Source organism: Selaginella moellendorffii, unplaced genomic scaffold, assembly GCF_000143415.4.
Source record: "Selaginella moellendorffii unplaced genomic scaffold, v1.0 SELMOscaffold_14, whole genome shotgun sequence".
Lineage (NCBI taxonomy): Eukaryota > Viridiplantae > Streptophyta > Lycopodiopsida > Selaginellales > Selaginellaceae > Selaginella > Selaginella moellendorffii.
The window spans coordinates 629186-654030 of NW_003314275.1; the positions used below are offsets into that span (position 1 = coordinate 629186).

At 43.5% G+C, this 24845-nt stretch overlaps 5 protein-coding genes and 1 long non-coding RNA gene across 6 annotated transcripts in view; 3 read left to right on the forward strand and 3 right to left on the reverse strand.

Annotated features, from left to right (window-relative positions):
• The window catches only part of LOC9632151 (serine/threonine-protein kinase 19), a 1164-nt gene extending 441 nt beyond the window's left edge, over window positions 1-723 (forward strand). Inside the window, exons 3-5 of the mRNA XM_024675356.1 lie at window positions 79-106; window positions 239-324; window positions 532-723. Coding sequence (XP_024531124.1) covers window positions 79-106; window positions 239-324; window positions 532-723 — 306 coding nt within the window. The remainder of the gene's footprint in view (window positions 1-78; window positions 107-238; window positions 325-531) is intronic.
• A 179-nt stretch (window positions 724-902) lies between these two features.
• Window positions 903-1932, reverse strand: LOC112346361. Its single transcript, XR_002992387.1, has 2 exons — window positions 1440-1932; window positions 903-1347 (listed from the first exon to the last, which is right to left on the reverse strand). It is a non-coding gene; the product is annotated as an uncharacterized LOC112346361 (long non-coding RNA).
• LOC9646455 (ABC transporter G family member 11) lies at window positions 1345-4219 on the forward strand. The gene is made up of 11 exons (XM_002970159.2): window positions 1345-1724; window positions 1776-1855; window positions 1946-2235; window positions 2289-2460; window positions 2520-2642; window positions 2705-2833; window positions 2891-3085; window positions 3150-3236; window positions 3305-3577; window positions 3644-3751; window positions 3816-4219. The coding sequence occupies exons 1-11, from the start codon at window positions 1397-1399 to the stop codon at window positions 4167-4169; spliced, it is 2139 nt and encodes a 712-aa protein (XP_002970205.2). The 5' UTR covers window positions 1345-1396; the 3' UTR covers window positions 4170-4219.
• LOC9646456 (N-acetyltransferase 9-like protein) lies at window positions 3599-5909 on the reverse strand. The gene is made up of 11 exons (XM_024675149.1): window positions 5717-5909; window positions 5592-5663; window positions 5441-5528; window positions 5255-5387; window positions 5172-5210; window positions 5004-5109; window positions 4897-4938; window positions 4606-4713; window positions 4080-4387; window positions 3874-4028; window positions 3599-3820 (listed from the first exon to the last, which is right to left on the reverse strand). The coding sequence occupies exons 1-6, from the start codon at window positions 5907-5909 to the stop codon at window positions 5047-5049; spliced, it is 588 nt and encodes a 195-aa protein (XP_024530917.1). The 3' UTR covers window positions 3599-3820; window positions 3874-4028; window positions 4080-4387; window positions 4606-4713; window positions 4897-4938; window positions 5004-5046.
• Window positions 5910-5950: 41 nt separating this feature from the next.
• LOC9632152 (G-type lectin S-receptor-like serine/threonine-protein kinase SD2-5) lies at window positions 5951-8839 on the forward strand. Its single transcript, XM_002970160.2, has one exon. The coding sequence runs from the start codon at window positions 6038-6040 to the stop codon at window positions 8567-8569; it is 2532 nt and encodes an 843-aa protein (XP_002970206.2). The 5' UTR covers window positions 5951-6037; the 3' UTR covers window positions 8570-8839.
• A 2345-nt stretch (window positions 8840-11184) lies between these two features.
• Window positions 11185-13029, reverse strand: LOC112346425 (RING-H2 finger protein ATL46-like). The gene has a single exon (XM_024675408.1). It carries the CDS (start codon window positions 12922-12924, stop codon window positions 11467-11469), a length of 1458 nt encoding a protein of 485 aa, XP_024531176.1. The 5' UTR covers window positions 12925-13029; the 3' UTR covers window positions 11185-11466.
• Window positions 13030-24845: the final 11816 nt, after the last annotated feature.

Genomic DNA, 24845 nt, shown 5'->3' on the forward strand with positions numbered 1-24845 from the left:
AGGTAATCACTTCTCTCATCTCTGCATGGAATGGGTGGCTAGTTCTCAAGTTCTTTTCTGTTTCTTCTTCTTGCACAGATCGATGCTGCTAAGCAGAGAATGGAAAGTAAGCATTCAGCTGATACAACCATCGTTTTCGACTGGTTTCAAAACTACGTTCTTGGATCGAGCCCGGATTTGTCAATCTCAAACTCCCACCTGGTATGAAACATTTGTTTTCTCATTCTCGTTTTCACAGCTAGTTTATCTCAGGTTTCTCTCCTCTCGCGAGGTGGGAAAACAACTGATAAGCAAATCTCCGTGCTCATCAATGCCGGATTTCTGGTGCGTGCTCTTTACAATCTGTTTTTTTCTCGATGAAAAGTTTGGTGTCATTCAAAACAGGTGAGACAAATGTCCGATTCAGAAGACTATTGGTTTTCCATACCTGGAATTGGATGGGCGATGAAGAACTTGACACAGGTATAGTCTCTATAACGTTTTGAAAACTTCTTTTTGGTTCTTCTCTTAACAATCTTTGTGTTTTCCCAGGGAAGGAAAGAGGTGACTCAATTGCTGCGCAAGCGGCAGTCCAAAGAGGCCTTGCTATCAGTCCTGGAGAAGCGGAAGCTGCGAAGCTCAAGCCTGGGAATGCGGTTTCACTTGAGAGATTTACTGGGTTCCAGCGTCCTGGTATCTGTGGAGACAACCTCTGGAGCTCTCATTCGTCTTGCAAAGCGATGAAAACCAATCTTTGCGAGCTCAAAACCAGTCTTTGCGAGCTCAAGAACCGATCTTTGCGAGCTCAAAAACCAATCTTTTGCAAGCGTTGGCACCATTTCCAACCAAGTGTAGAGAAAGTGGTGAGCAAAAGTTTAGTTTTTTTACAGAGCAATGCGATGCATTGCAAATGTTTCTATGCATTTAATGGCGGTGGGTCGCCAAAGAAACAAAGCTTTTCATTCCCTGACCTCGGCAAAAATCAGTTATTTTTCACACCAAACTTCCTCCTTTTCTTCTTTCCTTCTTTCTTCTCCGTGCCTTCTTTCTTTCTCCTTGGTTTGTTTACAAGGGCGATTGCTGCGCTGCGAAGCCGTCCACTTTGTCTCGTTGCCTTTAATTCAGTCATCGTCTGCTTGTGCTACGCCGTCACGCCCAGTTGTTACTCACTCTCCATCGCCAAGCTTTTTCTCCACTGGTCTCTCGTCTTTAAACTCGTTTCAGAGTCTCCTTGTCACAGCTGCGTTGCTCGTTTTCTCTCCCTCTCCACCGATCAAGCTCTCTCCTCCTTCTTCATCCTCTTCGATTCCTTTCATGCCCAGAGCTTGAATGCCTCCACCACCACCGTGCTGCGGTCCTCCACAACACCTGGTATGCGGCACATTTGCATTTAAAGTCAGTCAGCCGAGCGAGTAAGATGGCAGCGATGAGTAGAAGCAATAGCAACAGCAACAGCGTACCTCATGGAAGCCACGCTCGGATGGAGAGAAGCGCTGCTCAAACCAACACCATGGGAATGCTGAGCCCCCTCAGCTTGAGCCTGTGGAAGAACAAGACCGGGGACGAGGAGACCGACATATCTGCGCGGCTTACTTGGAGAGATCTCTTCGTCTCGGCCACCAATGCTAAGGGAGAGACGCGCTCGCTGCTCCACGGTCTCAATGGATACGCCGAGCCGGGATATCTCATGGCCGTCATGGGGCCGTCTGGATCCGGAAAGTCGACGTTACTGGACGCTCTAGCAGGTTTGCAAGCTTCGTCTTTTTGATCTCTTGATCGAGGCCGATCTGTCGCAGGGAGGCTGGCCAAGAACACGACGCAGAGTGGAGAAGTCCTGCTCAATGGAAGGCGGACTCGCTTGTCATACGGCATCGTTGTGAGTTCCCGGTTTCTCACTCCTATATTTTAAGAAAATTCCCCATCTTCTCGATCACCACGACTTAAGATATGTTTCTCCCTGTCCCAGGCATTCGTGACTCAAGATGATGCGCTGATAGGAACTCTGACGGTGAAGGAAACCATCACGTACTCGGCTAAATTGCGTCTCCCAGATCTCATGCCCCGGAAAGATAAGAAGGCCATTGTCGAGAGCACTATCATGGAGATGGGACTCCAAGAGTGCCAGAACACTCCCGTTGGAAACTGGCACCTTCGAGGCCTCAGTGGAGGAGAGAAGCGGCGGCTGAGCATCGGTCTGGAAATTCTCACTCGTCCTCGTTTGCTGTTCCTCGATGAACCCACCAGCGGCCTCGACAGGTTGGTTGCAAGTTCTTAGCCTGCTAAACATTCCTGTTCCATCTTGGATGCAGTGCCTCGGCCTTCTTCGTCACCCAGACACTCAAGAACCTGGCCAGAGACGGAAGGACTGTCATAGCTTCCATCCATCAGCCCAGCAGCGAGGTTTTCGAGCTCTTCGACCGACTGTACTTGTTATCTCACGGGAAAACCATCTACTTTGGTGATGCCCCTGCTGCTAAAGAGGTAACGCAGTAAGTTCTTCTTCCCTTGGTTCTCTAAGTCCGAAGTTTCCGTCCTGATAGTTCTTCGCCTCCGCTGGATTCCCCTGTCCACCTCTTCGAAACCCCTCTGACCATTACCTCAGAGCAATCAACTCAGACTTTGATCGAGTCAAGGACGCTCTGAGAAATTCCTTTGTGGCCAAGGTAAGTTAGCTGTGACCATAAAAATCCATCTTTTCGACCGCGTTGATGCTGCTACTTCGCAGGACATGGAGTCGGCCGATGTCCTTGACAAAACCTCCACCGCACAAGTCATCAAGATCTTGATCGACCACTACCAGTCTTCAGAGCACGCAATGCTGACAGCGTCCAAAATCCACGAGATTAACCAAACGGTGAGCAGACTTTCCATCTTCCTCCTCCACCTTAGCTGAAACAAGTGCGCCGGCCAGAAAGGAGTAGCTTTGGAGTCGGAAGGGAGCCAAGCGAGCTTCTTCATGCAGTCGTTCACGCTAACCCGCCGATCGTTCGTCAACATGTCTCGAGATATGGGCTACTACTGGCTTCGACTTGTCATCTACATCATCCTGGCCATCGGGATCGGTACGCTGTACTATGACATCGGCACCAGCTATAGCTCTATCATGGTAACAGCCCCTCCACTTCCATCATCTCGTCCCTGTGCTTAACTCCAAGACTGTTTTGTTGAAGGCCAGAGCTGCTTGTATGTCTTTTGTTGGAGGCTTCCTGATCTTCATGTCCATTGGAGGCTTCCCGTCGTTCATCGAAGACATGAAGGTCTGTTCTTCTCTTTCATGTTCTAGTTTCCGATCGTCCACGGTGATATATGCTTGGTTATGTCTCAGGTCTTCTCTCGTGAGAGGCTGAATGGACACTACGGCGTCGTCGCGTTCGTCGTTGGAAACACCCTCTCGTCGCTACCGTTTCTCTTTCTCATAGCACTGGTGTCCGGGGCTATCACATACAACATGGTGAAGCTCCACCCGGGATTCATTCGCTTCTCGTACTTTGTGTTGAACCTTTTCGCGGCTGTCGCAGCTGTCGAGAGTCTGATGATGGCTGTGGCAAGTCTCGTCCCAAACTTCCTCATGGGGATCATTACGGGTGCCGGCATCCAGGTACGCTCGGCTTGCAACATCTGGCCTGGTGACATACTTTCGCTTGCTCTGACTTCTTGATGACAGGGTATCTTTCTGCTCGTTGCGGGATTTTTCCGTTTGCCAGGTGACTTGCCAAAGGCGTTCTGGAAGTTCCCGCTGTCCTACATTGGTTTCCACATGTATTCGTTGCAGGTAGCCTTTCATGCTTCTCTCTGCTCCCCCGAAAGCTGAACGAGAATTTTAATGTGCCTGGCAGGGAAACTTTGAAAACGACTTTCTCGGCTTGAACTTTGAAAACAAATTTCCAGGCTTACCAAAGATTCCAGGAAAATTTATTCTTCAGGACGTTTATGAGATACCAGTCGGCCGCTCGAAATGGTGGAACCTCGCAGTGGTGTTTTTGATGATTATAGTCTACAGGTTCTTGTTCTTCCTCGCCATCAAGTACAGTGAGAGCGTTCAGCCATGGCTGCAAGGCATCATGGCTAAGCGGCGGGCAAGATTTTTGTCATCCAATCACCTTACTCGTAAGAACTCGGCGCTCCAGAACACGATCAGGCCGGTTGTCCAGCAGTCTCCACTGAGAGAGCCTGCCACAGCAACAAGTTAGTCAAGAAAGAAGGAGAGATTCTAAGGCGATAAAACCATACCCGACTTAAAATACACACGAAGTCAAACAGCGATCCCAACATCTCTTGTTTCGGATCAGTGGAGTGGAGGGCTCATCCTGTCTTGTTTGGTGAATCAAAGACGGTGGACTGGAGAATCAAAGTATTGTACTGGTAGCTGAGAGATAATGGAGCATCCTCGTGTCCCACACGGAGCAATCTAAAGAAAAACACAAGCATGAGTCCAAAAAGGCAAAGAAGAAAAGCACAAGCATTTTGCTAGCACGACGAAACCACCCATGTGGGAGGGAATAAATTCGCGATGTAGTGTAAAATGCGACTGGTACTCGACAGTTAAACCAAGTGGCAAGCCAAAAGGTTGAAGGAGGGGTGAAAAAATAAACCATAAGATCCGTGAAATGAATGACCACCACTGACCTTTTTTGAGAGGCAACTTTTGCGTTACAAGGATGGAATTAAATGCATCCAGCGAGAAGAGAACGACCTGAGCTGCTACTTTTCTGTGAGTTCTTCGGAGAAGCTGGGCTGCAATAAAATAAGAACTTTCATGTGAGCGAGCACTCAAACTCATCCATCAAATCAAACTCGAGCTACCGATCGACCAAACAAGATGCATACCAACGATTATCAATCAGCTAATAACTAAAGCAAACAGGTTAACGAAAAAGGAACAACTGGCAAGCAAAGAGCAAAATAAATGAATTTTACCGGACAAAGATCGCTTTTCTGCCAGCACAGATGTACACGTTGCTGCAAGGTACATAAATGTGAAAGGAGCACAAGGATTGGAAAAACTCTCCTACGGCTTTACTTACCTACGCTTCGTTGGCTTTTAGAAATACAGGGTGCTGCAAGAAGCTAATGAACCACTTCTACATCTCGCGGAAGTGTATTCGAGGTCGGAGTAAATTCCATTGTCACCTACAACAAAGAAATTGTCGGCATCCATCGCAAGTTAAGAAATTAAAAGAGAAAAGGAAAACCTGCTTAAACGGCTTGCTGTGGCTCACATTCTTGAATCCCTGGAGCGAAAGTTCATAATCTAAGAAACTTACAATAAGCGTACCAGGGTTTTGAAAAGATCGATAGATCGCACGTTTTCGTCTCCTATCTTTGCACGAAATATTTGAATGTTTAGATTTTTGCTAGCGAAGGCCATCATAATCTGGACTGCTTCTCTTCCAAATCCTTTCCTGCGGCTACAAAAATGATGGCCAGCTCGTGAGTTTCGAGATTTTGTTCTAGTCCTTACCTTCCATGCTCGGCGATCATGATCTCAATCTCTGCTACACTAGAATTCTCAACGTCGTTCATGTAGAGATTCACGTCTCCAATCATCGCTGGAAATTGAAGAACAAAAGAAACGAATGATTCATAACACGGGAAAAAAATGAACTACAAACCATTTACAAAAGGAAGAGATGGAGCCAAATCGCCAGTGATGAGCTCTCTGTCCAAAACTATGAACGTACATTCTGGATCCCAAGGAAAAATGTGAGAAGAGAGGGGCAAAAATCGATCCACAAACTCTTTGGATCCGATGCCCAAGAGCCCTGCATTTCGTATTCTTCCTCGAGAGACAGCGGCTCGGAGCAAGTGAGCTCCAGAAGCTCGGGATTTTGCATCCAGGAGTGATACCTGGGGACGTGATCGCGCTGATAGGGCACAAGAGCAACGCGATCGCCTCGCAGCGCCACGCGCTTCCACCATCGCTCCTCCATCACGACCTAGAAAATTTAGGGTTTAACGTATAGAATAAGGCTTTAGGCCGAATATTCTCAAGTCGTGTTCTTTCGTCACAGCGCAAGAGAATGGACCGGGTCTGGCATCGCGGAGCTAGGGTTCTACAATGCCCAGAGGAAGAAGTTTTCCATTCTTCCGTGCTACCGCTCGACGATCGATCAACGCCATGGCCGATCCAGCTCCCCAGAGAGGTACTTGTAGTCTAGCAGCGATATTTCTAGCGATTCTATGCACGCGCGCGTCGTGCCAGCAGCAGGTGCTGGAGCAAAACCAGTTTCCCCGGGTGATTCCCGGCGATCCAAGGGGTCTTGACGGCCGGGCAGTGGAATTTGATGGCTACACGGCACCCAATCTTTCACTGCTCAACATAGCGCAGTATAGCCTGGCGTTTGTGAATCACTCGTCGGGGCTCTTCACTCTCGCCATTGTGACAAACTCAAGCGCTGGTTCCTTGGCTAGAATCATCTGGGAAGCGAACCAAGACGATCCAGTGAGTGCGAATGCAACGCTTGGCTTCGAGGGCGATGGCGGCCTTGCGTTGCGAGACTCTGGCGGAAGATTGGTATGGACTACTGGACCGCTGAATGGACTTTCTACGACGCTCGAGTTGCAAGAGACAGGGAACTTGACGGTTCGAAACGTCGACAACGAAGTCTTGTGGCAGAGTTTTGGCAGTCCGACCGACACACTCGTGCTCCAACAGCCTCTTTCGCCGGGAATGAGACTGGAGAGCCGCCGAAGCAGCACGAATTCTTCTTCGGGAACTTACAGCTTGGTGATGGAAGCCGGGGGACTTGTGCTCTACTCCAACTTTTCGGGACGGCAGGAACCTTACTGGATCAGGGGGTACGATGGACTTGAAACTCTAGCAGCGGCTACTACGAACGCCTGCGAGTCCTTGACAGCAGCTCTTGCCAGAAACGAGAGCTCGTCAGCTCTAACTTTCACGTTTCGGTGTGGGAGCAACGAAACGCTGATCATACCTCTCCAGGTGGCTGGCGAAAACGGAAGTTTCATACGTCTGGAAGCTGATGGGAATTTGCAAGCTTACACGCTGGGAAGTTCTGGAAACTGGACCGAGTCGCAGAAACTCTTTGAGCAGGCTGGTAGCTGTGGGCTTCCCGAGAGATGTCAACCATTTGGAATCTGCTCCAACGGGTCATGCGTCGAGTGCTTGAGCGCAACTGGGACGAGAGTTCCTTGGAGCAACAGCTGCTCAGCTCCTGTCATTGATTCATGCGGTAACTCCAGCTCTCTCGATTTTGTTTCACTGCCGGGGATCGAGCATTTCTCACACAGGTACCTCAATGGTTCTTCACTCAGCTTTCAGCTTTGCCGCAGCCAGTGCCTGCAAAACTGCTCGTGCTCGGCGTTTTTCTTCTGGGAAGAATCCAGCTCCTGCTTTCTGATGGATAGCCTTCGTACGCTTCAAGCCGTGCCCAACCATCGCCACGTTGCATACGTGAAAGTAGCGGCCACGAACACCACGAACGATGTCTTGCCTGTTCCAGCCACAGGATCGAAGCTTTCAGCTGGTGCCACTGCGGGGATCGTAGTTGGCAGCTTCTTTCTACTTCTGGTGGCCCTCCTGCCCATCATTTTGTGCATATCGAGAAAGCGGTCCAAGCAAGTGGAGGCTGTAGTCTACGACAGCGACAACTATCTCGAGACGATAGAGAACTTGAAACCAATGAGGTTCTGTCGAGCGGACTTAGAACGGATCACTGACAACTTCAGCAAGCTTATCGGAACTGGAAGCTTTGGAAGTGTGTACGAAGGTGTTCTTCCCGAGGGCAGGAAAGTGGCAGTCAAGAGGCTCGAAAGCACAGGACAGGGGAAGCGGAAGATCTTTGCTGAAGTTGCGGTGCTAGGAACGTTTCATCACTGGAACTTGGTGAGGCTGCTCGGTTTTTGCGACCAAGGATGTCACGGGTTTATCATCTACGAGCATATTGGAAATGGTTCGCTGGACAGATGGATCTATCGTGACAACGGGGAAAACGTCTTGGACTGGGAACTGAGGATGGGAATCGTGATGGGAATAGCACGAGGATTGGCTTACTTGCACGAAGAATGCATGGAAGTTCATCTCAACTTGAAGCCTCAAAACGTGTTACTCGACTCTTCGTTCGTTCCCAAGCTTTCCGGCTACGGAGTCTCCAGGATCATGGCTCGAGAATCCCAGAGCTCAGCAGCTAAAACAGGTCTGGAGAGCTATCACCCACCAGAGTGGCTTCTCGACACCTCCATTACCGAGAAGTGCGACGTTTACAGCTTTGGAATTCTACTCTTGGAGATTATCAGCGGGAAAAGAAGCTCCAACAGCGACAAGTTTTATCTTCCGGCCCATGCATTGGATCTCACAAGGCAAGGCAGGCAAATGCAACTTGTGGACACGAGGATCGTCAAGGACACGAGCGAGTCTAAAGTTCGTCAGGGTGTAAGTATTGCTTTCCAGTGCTTACAGGAAGATCCAAGATCCAGGCCGTCCATGGGGGACGTTGTCCAGATGCTCCAAGGCTCCTGTGAGATTCCAGAAGTTCCCAGGAACAGCGCTTTCTTCTGGCTCAAGGACAACGAAACTCGCTACTCGGAAGCTCACTCGCTGTTGATGGGCTTAAAGCACTCGATCGACTAGGAGAGGAATGTGTAAAGACTTTTTCTAATTGACGCAAAGAACAAGCCTTGGACAAGAACAGTGCTAGCACCATGCTCGCAGCAGCGACAGGATGCAGTCTGGAAACTTCGGCTCCAGCAGCAATCCGAGGATCAACCACGTCCCTTTCCTTCATAGCGAAGCACGCAGCCAGTGATCTTAGCTGAAGGTTTCAAGACCGTGCAAGTTGACTTATACACTAGTCACCGTTTACTGTAACTTAAAGCAAGTTTACCTTTCCCTTTACTTTAACTTTTGTGTTATTAAATTATGAAATATTTTAGGGTTTTAATCAGGGTAGTTTGGATTGTGATAAGGCACGATTAGTAAAATTGCATGCACTGTTTTTCACATAGAAATGAAGATGATTACTGTTTTCCAAAAAACATAAAATGCTTTAATTAGAATAATGGACAACAAAATTTGTAAACGTGAATATTAGCTTGTGTAGATGCCCCAATAGAATATTCTTTCTAATCTATGATCACATCCACTCATGCCATTCATACTTCAACCCATCCCCATTTTGATCATTCCTTATACTAGGGTTTTCAATTTTTCCTCAGCAGTGTGAGCAAGCCCCATGGCACACTAGTGCATAGGTAAATTAATGTTGGGTGTTTTTTGGTTTATTTAGGTAGTGTATCTTTAGTTTTTTAGCCACTCCTCACCCATGGTTGACTACAAAATCACTATTATAGCTCCATGTCCATATGCTGTCTCTTTTATTGAGATAATTCAAAGAACTAGCCTCTAGGATGTGATCTCTAACTAAGTTTTGGCATACAAAGGAATTCATCACTATATATACTATATATAAGTTTATGTAATTTATAATAATTACTTAACTGTGTAACTGAAAACTTGGAGGTTGGGTCTAGAGACTTGATGCAAGCAACTTCCCTTGAGGAAGAAAAAACTTGCACTTTGCAGAATTGAGTTGGATGCTGTAAAAATGATATAGCTGGAAAATGGTTTGCAAATCCTCAATCTAGTGTTAAAGTTATATAAGTTGTCAAGTTATGAAAGGCAAAGTTTCCCTAAACTAGAATTTGTATTAAATAAGAATATTTGGAAATATAATAAATAGAAAAATATTTTATGTTTATTTTGTTTATAAATATTTGATTTGATAAGAACTAAGAGAAGATAATCATTATAAAATTATAAACCTCTGCCAAGAGTAGATAAAATTTCTTAACTAAGATGATAACATAATAAGTAGAGCAACTCAAGGGTGGCAAAGAGATTAGAAGTTTTGCTAAAGTGAGGTTTAAGGTTTCTTTCTTAGTAAAATAGCACTTGTGCTTTTTAGGTATGTGTGTTAAATGTGTTTGTAATGAATAGATCTAAAACTGTAGTCATAGTGTATGGATCATAGCATAGTAAACATTAAGTTTTTCTATGTTTTAGTTGATATAGAATATATTTGAGTTCTATTATGCAAGCATGTCTATGCATTACATAATATCATAAAGAAGTTATTTCTTTTTATCATATATGCATAGCTGAAGAAAGTCACATAATCTTAGAACTAGATATATTTGAACTAAATGTAGAACCAAATATCAGCAAAGCTAATGTGAAAATAATTAATTGAAAGAATGTGATCTGCTATTAACTTGGATGGAGAACCTAGCAGCAAAATAGATATTAAAGTCAATAAAGGGGTGAGACAAGCATTTTGACACATACAAATTATTAGAGTCATAACTGTTGAGTATCATAACTCCATTCCTCACAATATACACTAAACTAAATATTCCCATAAGAAGTAGATACTCTTTCTTAGATTGATATCTTTGGAAGGAAATCAACTTGTATGCACAGTGTGGGAGATTCAAATTATAGCCATTCCACATGCAGTCTTTCCAAAATGAGTTGAGCTATCCCTATTGCATAATCTAAGTTTAGTTTTCACTCGGAAAATGAATATGCCCATCTATTGCCCATGACATGCTCATCATATAATACCCATAATCTATATGAGTGGACATTAAATATATTCATTAACCTATGTAGACAGATCATGATCAGATTACACAAGGTTAAGAGGGATATGTGCCAAAGTGTCCTTGGGGCGCTAGAGAGCTTCAGGGTATTTATATGGCACCTAGATTGAATCTCAAGGTGTGACTTGAGTGCCACTCTCCCAGTAGTAGCCATGTATTCTTTATTATTATGGTTAACAAGAGATTTAGGAAAACTACACTTACACGCTTAGTAGCACAGGAATCTAGTGGTATAGATGATAGTCTTTTAAACTCAAAGAGTGATCAAGTGAAGGCATACTATAACTCTTTGTGAACTTATTGAAGAAGCACTGTGAATCATCTGTTGCGACCATGCCAATGTTCGAGAAAAGAAAAAAAAAAGCGAACTTGTATATAAAAAAAACTCATTTTTACAGTAAAAAATGTGTTCGTCAGCTTTTTACCTGACTCGAGACACTGAATTCTCGCCTCACTGCAAACAAAACCACCGCTTCTCTCAATCCCAATCACCGAAAAAACTCAAAACAATCCATTTTTCTCTTGTTTTCGTTTTCCACGGCATTGTCAGTGATGGCTGCGTCGAGCAAAGTAGTCACAGCAAGCTTCCAGAAAAGGGAAATTCCATTCCATTCCTTCTGGAGACAAAGATCTCCCCAGCCAAAGTAAAACAAACAAACACTTCCGAAATCCCCGTACGAGAAAAAGACTAGTTTCGTCCTCCAGTGAAGAAAGAGAAAAAAAGAAGAGAACGATCGATCCAATCATAGCTTCTCTTAGGAACGAACAGGAGAACTAAAATCTCACTCCTAGAGCTCGATCGCTCAATCAATCGATCAATCAATCAATCAGAGAATGCGAGGAGAAAACCCAGATCGATTCGTTCCATCAGTGACCAGTGATCTCCTCTGCCGAGGATCGGTGATGGTGTTTGTCTCTACCCATTAACCATTGCAGCGTTCTCCTCGCAATCGACACGGTGGTCATTGATGATGTCGCAGAGCCCGTACTCTTCATCTCCGCGTTCGTACTACACACCGACGCCTGGTCCCAACTGCATACCGCCGCGGTACCACCGGTGCCGCCGGCGGTACTGCCCTGCTGCTCGTGCGAGCTTCCCCTGTTCTTCCACCACCACACCGCCGGCTGCTGCGGCTCCTCGTGCTGCTGCTGCCCTTGATCCACATTCAGCCGGAACGAGAAGGATTTCACCTTGTCCGAATCGAAGCTCTTCTCGCCCACGCTGCTGGGCGCCTTGGAGTTCCTCCTCCACGGTGCCCAGCTCAGGAACGATGACGCCCGCGACGTACCGCCGGCGGCTAGCATTGGTCGCGGATCAATGTCGATGGTGACCCACGGACTGCCGCCCTCGCGCTCAGGTATACACTCGGACAGTGCCGCGCGGTGCCCGGGCGTACCGCGCGGCGGCGGCCACTTTCTGTGCATGGGCGTTGGCGCGATCACCACCAGTGCTACTTGCTGCTGCTCTCCTCCTCCCGCACCGCCAGTGGATGGATCCAGGACGTATTCGTAGGATCCCATGGAGTAGGATCGCCGGCTCAAGGCCGCGGTCTCGGAGGGCGCTGTCGATTCTTCTCCCGAGTTTGCTGCCGCTGGGCAGAAGCGCCCGAGCTTGACTGGCAGCACTCGCAGCGATTCCTGGCGGCCGCCCGCGAGATCTAGCGATCCTCCCACGCCTCCCTCCTCGGCGATGGAGGACTCGGCCCCAAAGCTGGCGGCGCTGACGCTGCTACTGGCGCCGAAGGACTCGACCCTCATACCGCCCGGCACCGCCGCGGTACAGCCCGAGCTGGAGGCGTCGGGCACGAGGCTGCAGCGGCACAGCGGGCAAGTGGAGTGGGACAGCAGCCAAGTGTCGATGCATTCGATGTGGAAGGCGTGGCTGCACTTAGGGAGGAGGCGCAAACGATCGTCGCCGGAGAACTCGTTGAGGCATACCGCGCAGTCCGCCCCCTCCTTGAGGCCGCGTACCGCGCGGTACAGGAAGACGGGCAGCGCGTCGATGAATGCCTGCTCTACGCCCGAGTCGTGGAGGTGGAAGAGGTGCTGGAGCTGGCCCTGGAGCGAGTTGAGCGACCCACTGCTGTTGTTGCGCCGCGAGAGGCCATTGTTGGTGGATGCCGATGGGCGAGCGAAGCAGCGCGCGAGAAGATGGAGGAATCCCGAGAGGAAGAACACCACCGTGATGAGAACGATGATGACGACGACACTGGGGCTGAGCTGCGGCGTGCCGCTGGCGGCGCCGGCGGTACCGCCCGCGGCACCCGCGCCGGAAGGGCTGCTCGTCTCTGGATCGAGGTCCCGGATGCTGAAGGAGAGCGGCATGACTGGCGACGCATGAATCGACCCAGATGGGCGAATCGAGAGAGGAGACTACCCAACAGCGCGATTCCTGTGAAGATCACAGCTTCTCACCGGCATTTCGATCTTCTGGAGCGAATTCCCCCCTTTTCCATCCTACCCAGTGGGGAGAAACCAATCAAGCTAGCGTAGATCTATCCCAGCCTACCAATGTCGATCGGATCGATCTAGCACGCGCTCCTCCTGGGAATTCTGGTTGCGGCATTGCGATCCATCCAATCCAGTGATGCATTCAACCCAGCTGCTGGCTGGAATCTCTGGCCACAGTAGGTGGGTTTGTTGTAGAACATTCATTGCCCTCCCCTGCAAATCTGGAAACAAACAAAAAGAAATTTCTTCCTGTGAGAGGGCAAAAATCTCTCCTTCACTCCTCCATCGCCCTCTCTCAATCTCGCTCGCTCGCTCGCTCGAATTGACCAGTAGGAGAAAGAACGAGACGAGAGAGAGAGAAAGCTTTAATTCGAGATTTTAGGGCAGGGCTCCCACGTCGTCATGGAGTTCGACGTGGCGCGCGGTGGTGCCACGTGGCGGGTTTGGCGGGCAGTCGTGTCACTGCAATTCAAAAAAACAGGAGGGTGCTTTCAGTTCAGACATGAAGAGCATTCAATGCAAACGATGCCTTTCCCAAAAAATCATAAAATAAAGATTTAAAAGAAACGTTTTGTTTCATCGTTGGTGAGTACCTAAGTTGTCAAATCCTTGCTTAGAATCTGGGAATTTATTTTGATGACATGAGCAAAAATTCGGAGCTCAATCTTCCCAAGACTTTTCCGAATGCCAGAGTGAGGTGATCATTGGATACCCAAAGCAAGTTTACTAGTACTACGGTAGAAATTAAGAACCGAGGTTTTTTCTGTTTATTCCCACAAGTTCCTCGTTTCTTGCCCTTTGTTTGCAACACTCCATACAAGGAGTGATTTTTGGAGGGAAGTTTGCAACTTCAAGCCACTTGATTGATTTAACCAGACAAGAACTATCTCTTTGCTTAGAATATGGTCATCTTTGCCTTAACGAATATTCCTAAAATATCCAGCTATATTTTAGGAACAAAATTTTATACTTTAATTCTTTTATAATCCTGTTTTATACTAATTTACTAGAATTATATACCTCAATTTGATTTCATGCTTCTACACCATACCACGATTTATAGCCCCAAAAGTATATATGGTTTCCATAGAGATTTTAGAAAAACTAAAGGTGAAAAGGATATATCACAAATATCCAAGTCTATACCTCAATCTAATTATTGATTTTCTTAGTTAGTTAGATAACCACCTAATAAACACCAAAAGCCATTCCGGTTATTATGTGGTTATTCCATTTTTCCCTGAAAATGGCAGGTAGGCAGCAGATTTCTCCATTATACATGGTAGGTTTTAATTTGTATACCTAAGAAAGTTTTAAGATAACTGAGCAAAATGCCTAATTAAGTAAATAAGGAGAGCCCTAGTTTTAGTGAGAATATTACTATCAAATCAAAGTAAAATACTTCTCTATAGTTATTTGTATTGAATAAATTCTCTCAAATATTCCCAGAAAACTCTATGCCTATGATAATATAAAATTTATTCTAATTATATAATATAAAATATACAACTTATTTATAATGCTAAATTTATAGCTTGTATTAATTAAAATCTTGTTTTTTTTTTCATTTGTGCAACTTCTTTTGTTCATATTATTAAGGACAGAATGTAAATATTCTTGATAGTTCTTAGGGTAATCATTCAAAAGTGACATGATAGTTTTAAGAAGAATCATTTATATTAATTATGTAATTACTTTAGTATTTAAAGATAATTAGGTTACTTTATAATGTATTATCTATTCTCATTTTATTTCTTACTTATGGCTGGGAAAAATGTTCTATATATGTTGACTTTACTTTTTCTTTTTATATTAACTTTTATTTTTATAGCTAAAAGTGCACCACTAAAAACATGTGGTGAACATTGTGAAACAGATGATGAATGCAAGGATCAAATTGCATGTGTTGATAAAATTTGCCAAGATGATCCAGATATGAATACTAATCTTTGTCCAAATATAGGTAAGAAAATTTCACCACCTCCATTTGATACTTTATCTCCTCCTGATGAGGATTTAACTCCTCCCAATTTTAAATAAATGTAATGCTAAGAACCTTACCAAATAAAATAAAATAAAATAAAAATTATGTTATTCAAGTTAGTGTATTGATTAATGCATGTTGCTTTAGACGATTTATATCAGATAACTTTTAAAAAATTCAAGGAATTTAAAATTGATTATTTTGTGAAATTTTCTTTAAAAATGTGTTAAATTATAATTTATTCCTAATAATAGTAATTTGTTAGCTAATTTAAGGTTTAGGTATATCTTGAATATATTCAAAAACACTTCAATCTAACAATTGTGATTTTTCCACTATAAAACCTTCTCTAATTCATTGATAATCACTTAGTTAATAATATTACAATTATTTTTTAAATTTCCTCTCAATTCTCAATTTAGGACCAACCACCCTTCTGATCTTATAAATTTAGCAAACTCTAAAAGTTTATTACGTTAGTTTCATATATTAGTTCTTTGTTAGCTATAGTTTTATTAATTTTAATACAAGTTTTTATAATAAGAAATTTTGTTATGGGAATAACAATATTAATTAGGGTTAGACCCCTTATCATATACATGACACAAATCCCTAAGCCCTAAAGTGGAGCAGAAAAAGCACCATATTTTAGTAGTCAAAGCAAAAGTCTAATAAATGTAATATGTTTAGACCAAAGGCTTTAACTTAAAAAGTTGAGAATAGAAGTGAAATCCCAAAAAAAGTGCTCAAAGAATGAGTTTCTAAAAAGGGACACAAGAAGGACTACCATATGGCAAATGTCATGATGCATAGAAGTGTCAAAAACAAGGAGTCTGAGAAGGAATCTAAGATACAGTGCAAAAAAGAGTTCAAGATGGAGTCCAAGAAGGAATTTAAGTGTGAGACATAAAATCCCTAGGCCCCAAAGTGGAGCCAGAAGGGTGCCATGTGGTAGTGGCCGAAGCGAAAGCCAAACGAGTGTAACATGTTTGGGCCAAAAGCTCCGACTTGAAAGGTCGAGAGCGGGAGTGGAACTCCTAACGAAGTGCTCGAGGAATGAGCACAAAGCGAGCAATAAGCGAGGCTCCAAAAAGGGACCCAAAAGGATCAACATATGACACGTGGAAGTGTCCGAGAAGGACCCCGAGATGGAGTCCGAGGTGGAGTCCGAGATGGAGTCGGATGTGGACCTAAGATGGATCCAAAATTGAGTCCAAGACGGACCCGAGATGGAGTCCGAGATGGACCCGAGATGGACCCGAGATGGACCCGAGATGGACCCGAGATGGAGTCCGAGATGGACCCGAGATGGAGTCCGAGATGGACCCGAGATGGAGTCCAAGATGGACCCGAGATGGAGTACGAGATGGACCCGAGATGGACCCGAGATGGAGTCCGAGATGGACCCGAGATGGAGTCCGAGATGGAGTCCAAGATGGACCCGAGATGGAGTCCGAAGTCAAGACCGAGACTGGGGCCGAGACCGGGACCGAGGCCGGGACCGAGGCCGAGACCGAGATCGGGACCGAGACCGAGGCCGAGACCGAGTCCGAGTCCGAGTCCGAGTCCGAGTCCGAGTCTGAGTCCGAGTCCGAGCCTGAGAGGGTGAAAGCCCAAAGCGTTCGTCTCCCAGACCCTGGGGGGTTTGGTGAGCTCCAAAAGTATAGTAAGGGGAGGACTGCAATGGAGCCAGTTTGGCCAGAAAAGGCCAGTTTGGCCCAGGAAGGCCGGACCCAGTGTTGGGTGATGAGCTGCCCACTGGGAAGTCCAAGACTAGAGTGAACACGGACCAACAAGTGGGGTAGCTTGGTGAAGTGTTCAAGAGCCGGGTCTAGTTCCCTCGGGAGATCGACTGGCCGATGCTCCTAGTCCAAGTGTGGGTGGCACTACCTACTTGGATACCTGGCGTGGCTCAACGGAACCTCACTCTAAGCCCATGGCTAGAGCACCCAAAGGCAGAAGGCGAGGAGAGTACCTATGAGGCCCGCGCAGGGCCACGGTGTTCCGAAATGTTGTCCCCAAAGGCCCAGACTGTGGAAAGGAGGAGGAGTAGTCCTCTAGTGTAGTGACCAAGGTGTAAGCAACCAAAGAGAACGACTTGAGAGATGATCCATAGGGTTCAAACATAGAGGGAAAGGGCCTATGAACAAGAGTGCACCCCCTTTTCCAATCGGTTAAGGGTCTTGGGATAATTAGAGTTAAGCGTCTTTGGGTTTGAATAGTACTGGGCTGGGTGACCTCTCGAGAAGTCTAAACTCAGGAGCTTACATTTGGTATCAGAGCGGTCTCGGGTCCAACTCTGTTGGTTGGCTAAGGGAATCACACCACATGTTAATTGACATCTGGCTGGTCCAGTTTGCTCCCGCTGGGCTCGACCCGAGGGGTAGGGTGTCAAGAGAGCGAGGCTCTCGGGAGAGCTGCGGCTCTCAGCTTCTGTTCACGAGGGCGTGAACTTGCAGGGAAGCGTGGTGGATTGTAAGCAACCAAAGGGAACGACTCGAGAGACGATCCATGGGGTTCAAATATAGAGGGAAAGGGCCCATGAATAAGAGTGCATCCCCTTTTCCAAACGGTTAAGGGTCTTGGGATATTTGGGGTTAAGCGTCCTTGGGTTTGAATAGTACTGGGTTGGGTGACCTCCTGGGAAGTCCAAACTCAGGAGCTTACACAAGGATACAGTCGAGTGGTGAGGAAGTCCCAGAGGGCCGTGGGACTTAGTGGTCGGGCCTGTGGGCCTCGATTCAGTGGCAGTGTTGGCGAACACGGCCATGGGCAGAAAGGGACTTGGTGAAGGCCGGAAAAGGGATATTGGGAAGGTTATTCCCCATGTCTGTGGGCATCCTAAGGATGCTAAGGAGTGGATCTGGAATGATCACTCATGGACGGATGATCTAGTCCTTGAGAGATGGGACTGTGATGCAGATGGTGTTAGCCCACTAGTGTGACTAAGGTAAAGGGGCATGGCCTTAGCGTAATGGGCTGATATGTTGGTGGTGCCTTGGGGTGTCGGTCATGGGATCGGACACGTGGAGCACTTGGATCAAGTGCATAGGTTGAGTGGCGGGGATGCCATTCTCAGGGCTAGCAAGCCCAAGTCCGAAATAGGACTTATGGAGGTTGTGAGTGAGACTTCTCCAAGTGGTCGGAGGTGTGGTTAAATGACTAAAGTAGAATGGAAAATTTAGTCGCTTACATTAAGATGGAGTTTGAGAAAGAGTTTGAGATGGAGTTTGATATAAACCCCAGATGGAGTCTGATATAGACTTAGAGTCCGAGACCAAGTTTGAGTTCGAGTTGAGTCTGAGTCCAAAGGGTGAAAGCCTAAAGTGATTGTCTCCCAAACCCTGGTGTGGCGAATTTGACTTCGAGTATCAAAAGTTACCTGTTGGCCAGTCCTTATGGACACTCTTTCCTTACTGCCATGACAGCAGGAGGTAAGTATTGCTAGACCCTTTATCAGTCCCTCTTGTGCTAGTGGAGTTAAGTGGGCATTTCGAGTGTACTTAAACCGGACGAGCATAAGGACAGAATTCCTACGTGCTATTAGCTAAACACACTTAGCCCGATAAGGAGTTCCTGTCTCATTGTGTCTTGCACTGGCTAGTGATAATAACCCTCCTATATTGAGACTAGTCCCTTAATATTGCTGGATAATAGCTTACTATGTTTGCCAAACACCTTTGCTATTATGCCCTTTGTGTTAGTTTCATTTTGATCTTAAATTCTATTTATGAAAAGTGTCTAGATTTGCTCATTTGGCATATCTACAGAATGTAAAGATTGTTCTGAACACAATGGTGTTCATCCCGTGTCCAAATTCACAATCTAGGGATATTTCATATTTAGTAAATTTCAAACTTATCCCAGAGACTAACTCCTAATACTAAAGGATGCTTGGGGTGAAAGCCCAAAGCATGTTTTGCTCAAGGGGGGGGGGGGGGGGGATGTGGGATAGTAGGGATAGTGGGTAGGTCAGGCATGCCTGACCAATCGAAGGCATAATCTAGTTCCCACTTGTGTGCTTGTCCTTGTTCTACGTCTGACTTGGGCCTAAGCCCAAGTTCCATTCCATACTAGTTGGTGGAATACCCATGTCCTTGCATTAGGCCACAGATATGCCGAAATAGCGCCAGGCTCCGTTTGGCTCCGTTTGGTTATTAAAATTGGGGAAGTAATTCTCAAGTGTTCAAAAAGATGGCTTTGAACAAAAGTTAATGGTTGAGGACTTACATGCTTATGCATTAAACCATATTACACTGGTCGGGTGACTTGCTAAGCGAGATTAACAAGTCAGGGGAGCAAAGACTTTAGTTAAAGGTATTGACTCCAAAAGGGATGGCCCATGGGGCTAAATATGCATGATCATAGACTTGTAAAATGAGAGGACTTGGCAGTTTGAAGAAACTAAGTTCCTAAACTATGATCTGTAGTGCGCATTAAGTATAAATTGGTGCATTGGCGTAAGGAGTCATGCCAAACATTCTTAGTGATACTACTTGTAGATGCATATACGAAGGTTGGGTTTGAGTCGTAACTCTCTAATGCTTGGGTTTGAGTCCCAACTCACTAAGGGCATGGTGATGGTTTGAAATATGAAGACACTCATTTTTCAGTGGTTATAAACTCTCAATAAGGAGATTGGTTTGAGCACACTACCAAGTGGGGGATGCCTTGAAGTCGTGATGCACAGTTAAATTGTTTAGTGTGAAAGCTTGGCATATCTAACTTGAATAACTTTGGTGCAAGTGGCATCAAGGACATAAATGAAATAGAGACACCCAATCTCAGTTGAAATGGACCCTTAGCCAAAAAGGTTGGCTTGGGTGCATTGCCAAGTGTGGGGGATGCCCCTAGGGTCATGGTTAACAACTTAAAAGTTTGGAAAACATAATATTGATTAGCAAATCTATTAAAGTGTTAAGATGAGATCACTAAGTGATTTTATGGTTAAACAAGGATAAAACCCTTGTGACATTAAGGAATAAGGTTCTTAGTTCAAATTATTGATTTAAACTATTGGTAATAATATAACTTGGTCAAGGTGACCAAGTGGAAAGGACACGTAAGAGAAATGAGATATAGCAATACAATAGTGTTGTGAGTCCAAGAAAATAGTCTCTAAAGAAAGACCTATACATGGGTCGCAAAATTGGCCCGTGGATAGAGCCCACAACAGATAATGCTAGAAAGAATTACTAAGGGTGAACACCTTTTGAACTTAGTGAAACAAAGCTTTTACTACAAAACCAAAAAAATATCACGAATATGGAAATAGTGATCCTAAATTGTTTAGTACAATAATCAAAGGATAGGAGTAAAAGACTAATCACCAAGAATGGGTTATGGAAATTATTAAAAGGAATCTAAATAACAAAGTTATGTCAAGAACACTCATGTGTTGGATGCTAACAAATTATGGAAAATGAAATATGTTTTTGAAAATAAATTCCCAAATGCTCCAATTTGGCAAACGTGAAAGCTCCAAAAGATGGAGTGGCAAAATAGCCAAATGATAAAGCCATGAATAACATTAGCATGAATTATGGATAAGTGGAATTTAGTGCCAAGGGTGGCACGAAATAAAAGTATTAGTGTGACCAACATGTGGTGGGTGATGATATAACCACTAAGGAGTCCAAGGCTAAACTTAATACGGATGGACAAATGGGGTAACTTGGTGGTGGAGCCACGTGGCAGGTTTGGCGGGCAGTTGTGTCACTGCAATTCAAAAAAACAGGAGGGTGCTTTCAGTTCAGACATGAAGAGCATTCAATGCAAACGTTGCCTTTCCCAAAAAATTATAAAATAAAGTTTTGTTTGATCTTTGGTGAGTACCTAAGTTGTCAAATCCTTGCTTAGAATCTGGGAATTTATTTTGATGACATGAGCAAAATTCAGAGCTCAATCTTCCCAAGACTTTTCCAAATGCTAGAGTGAGGTGATCATTGGATACACAAAGCAATTTTACTAGTACTATAGGTTACGGTAGAAATTAAGAACTGAGGTTTTTTCTGTTTATTCCCACAAGTTCCTCGTTTCTTGCCCTTTGTTCGCAACGCTCCAGACAAGGAGTGATTTTTGGAGGGAAGCTTGCAACTTCAAGCTAACCAGACAAGAACTATCTCATATGGTCACTTTGCCTTAACAAATATTCCTAGAATATTCAGTTATATTTTAGGAACAAAATTTTATACTTTAATTCTTTTATAATCCTGGTCTACTTAGAATTATATACCTCAATCTTATTTCATGCTTCTGCACCATACCCAAAAGTATATATGGTTTTTAGAAAAACTAAAGGTGAAAAGAATATATCATGAATATCCAAGTATATCCTATACCTCAATCTAATGATTGATTTTCTTATTAGTTATTTAGATAACCACCTAATAAACACCAAAAACCATTCCGGTGATTAAGTGGTTATTCCATTTTTCCCTGAAAATGGCAGGTAGGCAGTACATTTCTCCATTATACATATCAGGTTTTAATTTGTATACCTAAGAAAGTTCAAAATGCCTAATTAAGTAAATAAGGAGAGCCCTAGTTTTAGTAAGAATATTACTATCAAATCAAAGTAAAATACTTCTCTATAGTTCTTTGTATTGAATAATTTCTTTCAAATATTCCCAGAAAACTCTATGCCTATGATAATATAAAATTTATTCTAATTATATAATATAAAATATACAACTTGTTTATAATGCTAAATGTATAGCTTGTACTAATTAATATCTTTTTTTTATTTGTGCAACTTCTTTTGTTCATATTATTAAGGACAGAATGTAAATATTCTTGATAGTTCTTAGGGTAATCATTCAAAAGTTACATGTTAGTTTTAAGAAGAATCATTTATATTAATTATGTAATTACTTTCGTATTTAAAGACAATTAGGTTACTTTATAGTATATTATCTATTCTCATTTTATTTCTTACTTATGGCTAGAAAAAATGTTCTATATATTATGACTTTACTTTTTCTTTTTATATTAACTTTTATTTTTATAGCTAAAAGTGCACCACTTAAAACATGTGGTGAACATTGTGAAACAGATGATGAATGCAAGGATCAAATTGCATGTGTTGATAAAATTTGCCAAGATGATCCAGATATGAATACTAATCTTTGTCCAAATATAGGTAAGAAAATTTCACCACCTCCATTTGATACTTTATCTCCTCCTGATGAGGATTTAACTCCTCCCAATTTTAAATAAATGTAATGCTAAAAACCTTACTAAATAAAATAAAATAAAGTAAAAATTATGTTATTCAAGTTAGTGTATTGATTGGTGCAATTTTGTTATGCATGTTGCTTTAGATTATTTATATCAGATATCTTTTAAAAAATTCAAGGAATTTAAAATTGATTATTTTGTGAAATTTTCTTTTAAAATGTACTAAATTATAATTCAATCCTAATAATAATAATTTTTTAGCTAATTTAAAATTTTGGTATATCTTGAATATTTTAAAAAACACTTCAATCTCAAAATTGTGAATTTTCCACTATTAAACCTTCTCTAATTCATTGATAATCACTTAGTTAATAATATTACAAATTTTTTCAAATTTCCTCTCAATTCTCAATTTAGGACCAACCACCCTTCTGACCTTATGAATTTACCAAACTCTAAAAGTTTATTACATTAGTTTCATATATTAGTTTTTTTATAGCTATAGTTTTATTAATTTTAATACAAGTTTTAGTAACTCAGGATAAGCAAAGCCCTGGAAGCTAGCCTCAAACGATACCATGCCTACGAGAGTGCCAAGAGCAGTGAAGACTAGACTATAGCAATCCTGGAGAATGCATTTCTGACCTAGTTTTTGGGGCAGAAAGCACCATTGAAATAAGCTGTAATCATAGGAGTGTCCTCTTCTCATATACAAGAATGGATGAACTAAATTTAGTTTAAATGAATAATCTGTGAGACAAAAATCCTTAAGCCCCAAAGTGGAGAAAAAAAGTACCACATGGTAGTGGTCGAAATGAAAGTCTAATAAACATAACATATTTGGACTAAAGGCTCTGATTTGAAAAATCAAGAGTAAGAATGCAACTCTAGAAAAAGTGCTTGAGGAATGAGCATGAAATAATTGGTGAATGAGTATCTAAAAAAGGACATAAGGAGGATTGACATATGGCAAGTGTCATAATGCATGGAAGAGTCTGAAAAGGAGTTTGAGAAAGAATCTGAGATAAAGTCCAAAATGGAGTACAAAATGGAGTCTGAGAAAGAATTTAAGATGGAGTTCAAGGAGTTTGAGATAGAGTCCAATATAGACCCAAGATAGAGTCTGATATGAACCTGAGATGGAGTTTAATATGGACCCGAGATGGACCCGAGATGGAGTGTAATATGGACCCAAGATGGAGTTTAAGATGGAGTTCAAGATGGATCTTATGAGATGGACCCGAGATGGAGTGTAATATGGACCCAAGATGGAGTTTAAAATGGAGTTCAAGATGGATCTTATGAGATGGACCCGAGATGGAATTTGAGATGCACCGGAGATGGAGTTTGAGGTCAAGTCCAAGATGGACCTTAAATGGAGTCTAAGGTTGAGGCCGAGAAAGAGACTGAGACTGAGATTGAGATTGAGACCAAGACTAAGATCGAGACCGAGTTCGAGACCAAGTTCAAGAATAAGTCTAAGTTTGAGTTTGAGTCTAAGTCTGAACTCAAGGGTGAAAGCCCAAAGCGATTGTCTCCTAGACCCTGAGGGGTTTGGTGAGCTAAAAGTATAATAAGGGGACAACTCTAATAGAGCCAATTTAGCTAGGAAAGGCTAATATGACCAAGAAATGTTATACCCACTCGGTGGGTGATAATATAACCATTAAGGAGTCAAATAAAGATGGACAAATGGGGTAATTTAATAAAGTGTTTAAGAGTTAGCTTTAGCTCTTCCAAAAGATCAAATGGTCAATGCTCCAATCCAAGTGTGAGTGGCACTACTTACTTAGATACTTGGTGTGGCTCATCAAAACCTTATTCTAGCCACATGGATAGGGCACCTAAAGGCACAAGATGGAGAGAGTACTCACAAGGCTTGTGTAAGAGCATAGTGTTTTAAAATGTTATCCTAAAGTTCTAGATTGTGGAAAGGAAGAGGAACAATCTTCTTGTGTAGTAACCAAGGATGCAATCATATGGCAAGTAAATCCCAAAGGTTAATAGGATGTAGTGGTTGGCCCTCGGGCCCTGACACAATAGTAATGTTAGTGAACACGGCCGAGGACGAAGAAGAACTTGGTGTGGACTGAAAAAGGAATGTTGGGGAAAGTTGTTCCTCATGTTTTTAGCCATCCTAAGAATGTTAAGAAGTGGTTCTGGGATGACCATTCATGGATGGATGGCTTAATATTTGAGAGATAGGACTATGGCATAAGTGGCCTAGAACTACCAATGAGACAAAGATAAATGGACATGGCTTTAATATAACATACTGATATATTAAAAGTACCTTTGGTGTTTTGATCATGGGATCAAATACGTAGAGTACTTAAATCAAGTGCAAAGACTGAGTCTCGAAGTTTGGCATATGACTTATGGAGGTTGTGAGTGAGACTCCTCCAAATGGTCGAAAGTGTAGTTAAAAATTTAAAGCAAAGTGAAAATTTTAGTTATTTACAATTTGATATCAAAGTTATTCTTTAGTCTGACTCTTATTAGTGGTTGAGTATATCACCACTCATATTGGCATCGGAAGGCCTTAAGAGTGGGCCTATTCTCAAAGAGTAGCATGTCTAAATGGCATGACTCTCTACTTTAGTGCATATGCAAACATGTAAGATGTGATGGA